Source organism: Vespula pensylvanica, chromosome 4 (assembly GCF_014466175.1).
Source record: "Vespula pensylvanica isolate Volc-1 chromosome 4, ASM1446617v1, whole genome shotgun sequence".
Lineage (NCBI taxonomy): Eukaryota > Metazoa > Arthropoda > Insecta > Hymenoptera > Vespidae > Vespula > Vespula pensylvanica.
In genome coordinates, this window is record NC_057688.1 from 2088199 (window position 1) to 2098441 (window position 10243).

General features: G+C 26.1%; 2 protein-coding genes and 1 long non-coding RNA gene across 8 annotated transcripts in view; 2 read left to right on the top strand and 1 right to left on the bottom strand.

Moving 5' to 3' along the window:
* Positions 1–286, bottom strand: part of LOC122628421 — a 5114-nt gene extending 4828 nt beyond the window's left edge. Inside the window, exon 1 of the mRNA XM_043810711.1 lies at positions 166–286. The gene's annotated coding sequence lies outside the window, so the exon portion shown is untranslated. The remainder of the gene's footprint in view (positions 1–165) is intronic.
* Positions 287–749: 463 nt separating this feature from the next.
* On the top strand, positions 750–3723 carry LOC122628417. 4 transcript variants are annotated; one of them, XM_043810696.1, is made up of 5 exons: positions 750–1156; positions 1476–1712; positions 1793–2266; positions 2365–2848; positions 3017–3719. In XM_043810696.1, exons 1-5 carry the CDS (start codon positions 964–966, stop codon positions 3249–3251), a joined length of 1623 nt encoding a protein of 540 aa, XP_043666631.1. In that variant the 5' UTR covers positions 750–963; the 3' UTR covers positions 3252–3719. The 4 variants fall into 4 exon arrangements, with proteins under 4 accessions (XP_043666631.1, XP_043666629.1, XP_043666632.1 ...); XM_043810694.1 differs by having other exon boundaries at positions 2365–3722; XM_043810695.1 differs by having other exon boundaries at positions 1019–1156; positions 1233–1712; positions 2365–3720.
* A 1927-nt stretch (positions 3724–5650) lies between these two features.
* Positions 5651–9407, top strand: LOC122628407. Of its 3 annotated transcripts, none has more exons than XR_006327040.1 (3): positions 5651–5673; positions 7569–7668; positions 8876–9407. It is a non-coding gene; the product is annotated as an uncharacterized LOC122628407 (long non-coding RNA). The 3 variants fall into 3 exon arrangements; XR_006327038.1 differs by lacking the exon at positions 5651–5673 and adding an exon at positions 6034–6136; XR_006327039.1 differs by lacking the exon at positions 5651–5673 and adding an exon at positions 6700–6999.
* Positions 9408–10243: the final 836 nt, after the last annotated feature.

Here is a 10243-nt window from a genome sequence, read left to right on the forward strand (position 1 = left end):
AAGCTAAGGATTAGTAAATTTCATATGGAAAAATTCCTGAATGATATAATCTTAATTTAAAATATGCACATTAGATGTCACTGCGTCATCCAATTAGTATGGTTAGTATAACAAGAAGGAAAATATGACTGGACTGTCTGGACTAAAAACTAGTATATTACTTACCGATAAAATTCTCGAATGAAATCTCTATATATTGACAAGTTCCAATACGAACTGATGATACACGAGATAAGTATTATACGTTTTTTCAGTAGGAAATTTTCAAGGGTATTGATCTTTCCTTATTCGTTGATACTTCGACAACGTATCAGACATTTTTCTTATTATATTGTATGCATTTATTTTTATATGCACTTATTTTTTGTACGATTCCTTATGTACTCAATTAATATATGCAATGTATATGCAATGTATATGACTCCTTTATTCCTTGATGAACGAATATAAATTTTTTATCGTTTCAAGGAAAAAATGTAGACGAAGATAGTTCAATCTTCGCTAGATGTCCTCACGAGACAAAATCGATAAAAGGTCGATATATCTCGGTCACAGGATAATTGTTGCGTTCAAGAGAACAAGGACCTTTTTACAGCTGTCCTAAGATTTTCAATTGAACGCCATCATTTGCTTTATATTTTTCGAACATGGTTTACCCGGCGATCACCATTTCCTGTAGTATAGTAAAAATACACTGATGAGGCATAACACGTTATAAGATTTTAGTGATAAAACGTTTAGGCTCAAAAATATAACCTAGAAGAATGAATGAACTAAAGCAGTATGGAATTATATATAAACATAATAATATTAATTACAATATTGTGGCAACAAACAAAATACATGAATTATCTTAAACAGCAAAATGAGTCATTTGAAACAGTCGTATAAAAATATAAAAAAATAACAATAAAAAAAACAAGTACAAGTCACTGTCAAATTACCTGGAAATGGTACAAGACAATGGAAAATCTGTTTAAAGAAGGTCGAATAGTAGGTGCTATGTTGCCCTCTATGATAAATAGCGTAAATAATTTGGAAGGTTCCACTTCAATTTCATCAATATCAATTGAAGGTGACGAACATATAAATGTCCACTCGGATATTAATAATATAAACTCATGTAACACGATAGGAATACAAAAAGAAGTGAATGGTATGTACTTATCACTGATTGGAAAAATTACTAGAGATATATATAGTATACGTAATCATATGTATGTATGATACAGATCTTAATATTGAAAATTTCGCATGGACGAATCAAACCACCAAGTTACTTTTATAAAAATATTATGATAGGAATAGTAAATTTCGTGACCCTAATATTAAGAAAAAATTGTTATGGATGGAGATTGTAGAGGAATTTAAAATTAAAGGTTATGATGTTAATGAAGCTATTCTAGATAGCAAAATGAGAAATTTAAAACAGTCCTATGAAAATATAAAGAATAACAAAAAAAAAACAAGTACAGGTCGATGTCCAATTACCTGGAAATGGTACAACACAATGGAGGATCTATTTAAAGAAGATCAAGCCATAAACGTAGGTGCTACATTGTCTTCTATGATAAATAACATAAATAATTTGGAAGGTTTTACTTCAATTCCACCTACATCAATTCCAAATGATGAACATATAAATCCTGTCTACTCAGATATAGATAATATAAACTTATGTGAAGCGATAGGAATACAAAAAGAAGTGAATGGTATGTATCTTATTATTAATTTAGAACAATAATTAAAGATATATATATGTAATATGTAATTATATTTATATACAATACAGATATTAATATTGAAAATTTTGCATGGACCAATCAAACCACCAAATTACTTTTACAAAAGTATAATGATAGAAAGAGTAAATTTCGTGATCCTAAAATTAAGAAGAAGTTATTATGGATGGAGATTGTAGAAGAGTTTAAAATTAAAGGTTATAATGTTAATGAAGCTATTGTAGATCGTAAAATGAGAAATTTGAAACAGTCGTATAAAAGTATAAAGGACAATAACAAAAAAACTAGTCGCAATCGAATTACTTGGAAATGGTATGACACAATGGAGGATCTATTTAATGAAGATCGAACTATGAATGTAGGTGCTACATTGTCCTTTGTGATAAATAGTGTAAATATTAAAGAAGATTCTACATCAATTTTACCAACATCACCTGAAGATGATGTACATATAAATACTATTCATGCAAGTATTGATAATATAAATTCATGTGAAACAATAGGAATACAGAAAGAAGTGAATGGTATGTATTTATTACTGATTTAAAACAATTAAAGATTATGCAACAAGAGATTTATATAATATATACAATATATACAATATTATTTATCTATGATACAGATATGAATATTGAAAATTTTGCATGGACGAATCAAACCACCAAATTACTTTTACAAAAATATAATGATAGGAAAAGTAAATTTCGTGACCCTAAAATTAAGAAAAAGTTGTTATGGATGGAAATTGTAGAGGAATTTAAAATTAAAGGTTATAATGTTAATGGTGCTATCCTAGACCGCAAAATGAGAAATTTAAAACAGTCATATAAAAGTATAAGAGATAAAAAGAAAACAAGCACAGGTCACTCTCGAATTACTTGGAAATGGTATGACACAATGGATGATCTATTTAAAGAAGATCAAACCATAAACGTAGGTGTTACGTTATCCTCCATGATAAATAGTATAATTAATCAAGAAGGTTCCACTTCAATTCCATCAACATCAATTGAAGATGATGAACATATAAATACTGTCTATTCGGATACTAATGCTGCACAGTCCAAAATGACAGAAAATTTTACAGAAAATAGAACTTCAATAAGGTGTGTAAAAGAATTTATAAAAGGTAACTTATATATTTCTTATTGGCTAATTAACTGTATACAATTTAACTTTGATCTATATAAATATAAGATAGAAAGTAGTAATAATTTTGACAAAAATATTATTGTAAATGTAAATCTTAGAGAGCAGTTATTTATATCTTACAGTCCTGTTCCCGATATCCTATCAAAGCAACATTCTTTCAAGAACTTAAAAGAAAAAGCTACTGAATCAAGAGCACTATATAATATACGTAAAATGATGTTAGTTGGTGAAGAAAGAAGAGTAGATGCAATTAATAAATTAAGTGAAAAAATTGAAGAACATAACAAAATTCAACGAGAAAGAAATGATATTTTGAAATGTTTAATTTCTTTACAAAAGAATGTACGTAAAAAATGATCAATAAAATATAGAATATATAAGCATATACAAATATAGATATAATATAAAAATAACAATTTCTAATTTTCTAAAATATAGAAAAATATAAGGATATATAAATATAGATATAACAGATAAAATAAAATAGAATATAAATGATAAGGATAAATAAATAAGATGTATTTTGATTTATTTAGTTTGATTTAATTTAATTTAACCTAGATTCGCTCAACAATTCGCCTACGCTTTTCAACGGCTTCTATAATTACATTATAATTTGATATTGATCTGCATTTGTTCTTTTTGGTGTTATTTTTTATATTTTTATACGACTGTTTTAAATTCCTCATTTTGTTGTCTAAGATAGCTTCATTGACACTGTAACCTTTAATTTTTAATTCCTCTATAATCTCCATAACAACTTTTTAATTTTAGAGTTATAAAATTTATTCTTCCTATCATTATATTTTTATAAATGTAACTTGATAATTTGATTAGTCTAGACAAAATTTTTAATACTAAGATCTGTATCATACATAAATATTAATTACACATATTACATGTATCTTTAGTAATTTTTTTAGATCAGTGATATCATGCAGTTATTTTCACGAATTTATATTACTTCTAATTGAAGAACTATTCATTTATATATAATGAAATATTAATTATATACATACAAAAGTATTAATTTATATAAATAATAAAGTTTTGATTATGTATTTCTACTGAAAATATTAAAAATTGTAACATTGAAAATTAAAAAAAGAACATACATGTATTAAACACACACATATATAAAATTTTAGTCTTAAAATATAACGTGTTTTATTTGTTGTGTTGTAATAATATAATTGACATTATTATACGTATATATAATTTAATAGTTATCTGTCTGATCCATTTTATTAGGTTATATTCTTGCTGCCTCTTTTTTGAACAGAGGAAAGAAAGTAATTAATCCAATCTTTTTACTATGTGCAAACAAAATTTGTGGAAATATAAATAGACTGTAATGAGTAATATATTGAACTATAAAAGCATAGAAAAGATTATTTAATAGAAAAACAATCAATATTAAGAACTTTAAATCTTTTCCAAGACAAGAAAATTTTTATAATGTGGGAGAATAAAAGATACTCTGATATTGAGATTTACATTTTTTATTTTTTATTTTGATAGATATCTTACTGTTCATTTTAAAGATGTAAGAAGAGATACATATAATGTGATTTTGGGTTCATTTAGAAATGTTATATTTGATTTATTTTTGTAACTTCAGTATCTAAAAAAATAGTCAAATATTAGTAGAGGATTATAATTAAGGAATAAGTGTTTCCTAAATGCATTTATATTCACCATATGAAATGATCTGCTTTAAAATTCATATCTGAAATTTTCTAAATAAAATTTAATATATATGTTCATAGGTAACTTCTAATGTACTATAGAGTAAATTACTTTCCAATTATGTGAAGCATATTATCCTTGTAATAACACCTTACATGGATTTTTAGTAGATATGCCATGATTGTTAAATATATTTAAGTGATAATGTTAGATAGTATTTCTTTATAAATAAGTTTCTTTTAAAGTATATTTTAAATTTTAAATAGATATGCCATAAAACGTTTAGGATTAGCTTGTATCGAATAAAAACACATTGAGTCTAATGACTTCTTGGAGAGCAAAATAACCAGCTGTAAAAATTAAATTTATGTATTTTATAAAGTTGCAAGGAACTATAATGTTAACTATAACACTTTGAAGAGAAGAGTAAATAATAAAAATATTGATTCCACAAAAAATAAAAAATAATAAATGAATTCCGATGGATCCTTTTTTTTAGAAAAATAAGAAAAAGATAATTTAAATGTTATGGGTATTTTCGATTGGTCCATGAGGTGTGCTCTTGCCACGAAGAAGATGACTTTAGATGACATTATGTGTAATAATTGTCATCACAGATAATTTACTGTATTTTATTGAACATTCAATAATTTGTCTTTAATATTTTACTTAAGAATGAACATCAAATTATACAGTAGTCATTTTATTTGGCTTTCTCCTAGATACATACACATCCACACACAAAATATATAGTTTTGACTCATGTTGTAAAAAAAGAAGCTATGTACCTGTAATGATAAGATAGTGCATAGAAAAAATTTATTTTAATTGGCGAACAAAAAAATTTAATTTTAAATTAATAAAATTTCTAATGTCTTTTTTACTCTTACATTTTATATGAAATATTACTTTTTAATCATAAATAGAAATTAATAAATTAATTTATATATATATAGTAAAGTGATATATGTAGCAAGACCTTGGACATGCGCATTTAAAGTGCCCGCTTATTTGGCGAACCAATCGCTTTTTCGAATTCGTGAATACTGCCACAGATCGTAAGGAAGCTTCGTCATCTCGTTAATTACAGGTAATTTGAACATATATTTTCTAACTTACAGTTTCTGTCAATATATCAATCGATTCTCAAATATACGATTTCCAATTATAGACATTGTTAATAAATTATGACGATGTTAAGAATAATAGATATTTGTGTAGAAAATAATTATACACGCATGTTTTCCTTACAACTTTTTTCATGTTTTTGAGCTTAATTTGTATAAGTATCGTATTGTAATAGTTAATTTTTATGGTTTGAGTTAATAAAATATCTTTTTATATTGTTTTTTAGTTACCATATCATATATTTATTGTATCGATATTTTCGTATAATAGATCGAAAAATTATAAGCTTGGTGGGGGAACATGGTACTAGTGACGTCCTGCGCATGCGCGAGGGTCCGCTTACCTCCTTGCTGCTGACGACTCGCCATTTTGAATTATTTTGTGGTAGCGGTAACAGCGGAGCTTCGTCGTCTCGCTAATTACAGGTAATTAGTATATTTTTTCTAATGTACACTCTTATTTTATGTGCCATTCGATTGCCGAAAATTTTATTTGCACGGATGAATGTTCACAAGTTATGGCATCGTCTCGTTTAAAAGATATTCAGGCATTATAAAATCGGCGTCTCAACGTCCCTTGGAAATGTTCCTTATTTCGAATTTTCTACTTATATTTTCGCGACATCGATACTTTTTTCGTCTATTTACGATGCTCTAATTGATAATTTTTCATTAATTAATTTCATTCAATTGTATTTCGTCTTATATATAATTTTATATGTATACACGTACGCACGCACACACACGCGCGGGTGTCACATATTGTATACATGTAGATATCTTTCTTAACTTCTTTTGCAATATATCTTACATATATATACGTATGTACGCAATTAATTTTTTATTCTACTAAATAGACTTAATATTTATTAGCTTTTCGAAAAGTTTACAAATTGAGAAAATTTTAAACAATACGCTAGAAATAATCTTACCGTTCTAACTGTATCCGTATATTTATTATTTTTTTAATACATATAGCAAAATCTTTAATGAAGAGAGAAAGATAGCATTACGATAAATAACAGCGTAGAAGTTCCCCCTCCAATTGCGAAAATATTCTTTGTTATAAATTCTCCAGTCTCCGGCAAACAGCAAAACGAGACAATCGAGCGTAATATATATTATGTGTGTACCTTTGTATTATTCGGAGGATTTAAGAATATTGGCGAAAAAAACAATCGAGGGACAATTGAGAAGTCCGACTTTACACGACATTCTTTGTTCGTCCCTATTAACGTGCTACGTAGTTCTCGTTCTTATAATAACTTGTATGGACTTTTTGCTCTATAGTAATTACGACTTGTCTAGCTTCTTATTTATATTATATGTAACATTTATAATTTTAATTTAATAATTTATGATTTATTAATCCGATTTTATGTCGCTTAGACTTCAATACATATATGTTGAATATATGTTGTTTATATGTTGAATACATAAATTACATTTACACACACACACACACACACACACACACACACACACACACACACACACACACACACACACACACACACACACACACACACACACAATGAATCTTTATATTAATAATATTCTTGAATTCTGTCTGGTTTTTGTTTATCATATTCAATTCATCCATCAACTTGGATACATTTGATAGCAGGTGTCATGTACTTTCTTCTTGCTGTATATAAATAAGTTTATCATAATAAGTAAATAAATTAATTCTAATAAACTATATATTGAATACACATATCACATATATATATATATATATATATATATATATATATATATATTAAATGTGTATATACACTTATCATACATGTATAAATTTATATATATAAATATACTTAATTTTTTTTATATTAATAATGTTATTGAATTCTTTCAGATCATTATTCATTCTATTCAACCAATCTATGGACTGTGATGTTTACTACATTCAATAATAACTATTATGTACTTTCTGCTGCTCTTCATATACAGGACATGTAAGTAAATTTATCTTTAAAACATTTTAAGTAATTTTCAACTAATGAAAAGTTACATATTAATTCTAAAGAACTACCTATTGTGTTATATGACAATGTATCATAATTAATACAAATTTATACATGTTTATTATATTATACTCAGAACTTTTATTATGTAACATTTTCTATTTCTTTTGATTAATATAGATAAGGACCTTGATACATAGCAATCATCATATAATACATACAATCCATGTTGTGGGTTCTCGAAACTGGTTTTGCGAACATTTACATATTTTATATTATACAATGTATGTATTGCTGGATCAATGGTTAACGTTTGGTCCATTAAAAAATATTTTTGACAAAATTTTAATTTATCAACAATCTTTTGGAATATTTTATATCGAATTTAAAGAATATTAGAAAGCACTGAGAATAATAAAAATTTAATTAAAACATAATAAAAGTTAAATTAAAGTAGAAAATTTCAAGATTTAATCATTTAATTAATATCATAAATAATATAATTATATATATATACATATATTACTTATGAAAAATAAAATTCTGAATTTAATACAATTTAAATTTATAAAAGGAAATGAAAATAACAAATTTTCAATCCTAATTTAAACAAATATTCTTTTTCCATAACGTGGCAAAAAGAGAACTTGGTATTCATCTTCGTGTGTATCTTACTTAAATGCACTTTTATTGACCTCCACAATTGTCATATTTTATACGTTTTGTAGCAATGATTTTAATATAGAATTTGATTTTATAAAAATAAAAAATTATGAATTTAATTGAACTTTAGAAAAGAAAATGCAAAGAAAAATTTACTATTAAACTTTATTGATAAAAATGCATAAAATGTGTAATAATTCTATTTGCATACGCGTGATAATGTGGGATAGAAGGTAGAATGTTATATTGTCTCAGTTCCTGAAATCTATATTATTATATCCATCATCATAAGAGCATTTTGAGTGAAAATATGGTAAAATTAAAATATGACTAAGGGTCTCTTTGATATATAGCCTCTTCTTTGCTTTGTGCACTAACCACTACTATAGAATATTTGATTATTTTAATATCAAAAGACTTAATCATCCCTTGTTATAAAACATGGAAGAAAACTGATAAATCTAATACATACTAAATATAAATTTAAAAAAAATATGAAAATATACTTGCTTATTCTCTTGATTATTATTTACAGAAAATAAAAGGGCATCCTGTGAGAATTTCTATGTTCGCTGATTGGAGTATAAAGAAAGACTGATCCAGTAATTGTCATAGTCAATCAAAAGTTCGGTTTTATTGACATCACACATAATTGTGGATCTTAAGATTAAAATTTTTAAGTATCGAAATTTTATATTAAAGTTATTTTAAGTTTCTCGCTTGTTACAATCTTTATAATGTTAAACGAACGTACTATTATTTAAATATTAGTTTTTTGTGTTCCGCGTATATCAAAAACTGTAAAAATAATTGTAAAATTATTGAAAATATTAATTTCTAAGCTTTCCCGTTTCAAAAGATAGAGCTGCGATGCTCATTAGTCTGTGTACAAAAGGAAACTAATTCGATATTCGTCACAGTTAATAAAAGTTGTATATGTTTTTATTACATAAGGTTAATGATCCTGAGACGAAAATTCCAAAGTATTAAAGTTTTAAATTAAAGTTATTTTAAGTTTCTCGCGTGTTACGATCTTTGTAATGTTAAATGAATGTATTATTATTTAAATATTGGTTGATTGTATTCTGTGTACATTAAAAATTATTTAGATAATTGTAAAATTATTGAAAGTATTAATTTCTAAGTTTTTGTGTTTGGAAAGATAAATTTTCGATGTGTTTATGATATAAGTATGATAAAATATTATCCTTTTCGAACATTTACAGGAAAGATTGATCATAGAAAAAGATAAATTCTTTCATTATTCGATTTATTAATTAGTTACTTTTTGATTACCGAAGTAGAAAAAAGAAGAAACTTACGAAGTAGTTTACGCGAGAAATACGCTGCATGTTTGTGGAGGAAATTTTAATTACTTTAATAGAAAGTAGTAATAGATAATAACAATTTTCAATGATTTTTTTGCAATTAAATATTATATTCTGTGTTATTTTTTCATAAAATGTTAAGAAGAATTAATATATTCATTAGCGCGTAATATTTCTAAAGTGAAGCAGTATGCATGCGCGCGCAAATCGTTTAACTACCTTCACGCTGTAGATGACGCCATTGCTGTTTCAGTTCGCACCAACCAAATACGTATCCACATCGCTCTCATTGCTTACAGGTAATTAGCAGATTTTTTCTAACATACACCTGATTACTATATGTCAATCGATAGTTAAACACGCAATCTTTAAGAGGCCGCGTTCACAAGTTGAGACGTTATTGTGTTTAAAGGATACTCGGGAAAATAAAATCGGCCTCTCGTTGATCTCCCGGGGAGCTGTCGCGTCGTAATTTTTCTTCAATTTTCCAGTTTGATTTTCACAACACCGATACTTCTCTTGCTTTTTAATAATGCTTTGATCAATAATTTTGCGTTTATAATTATGATCGATCG

What these genes read in the sequence shown, in the direction of transcription:
- LOC122628417 (XM_043810694.1), top strand. Translation starts at nt 964, where the DNA reads ATGGAAAATCTGTTTAAAGAAGGTCGAATAGTAGGTGCTATGTTGCCC. An exon ending in AATACAAAAAGAAGTGAATG is followed by an intron (nt 1,157 to 1,475) that starts GTATGTACTTAT and finishes AAACAAGTACAG; the next exon opens with GTCGATGTCCAATTACCTGG. An exon ending in AATACAGAAAGAAGTGAATG is followed by an intron (nt 2,267 to 2,364) that starts GTATGTATTTAT and finishes TCTATGATACAG; the next exon opens with ATATGAATATTGAAAATTTT.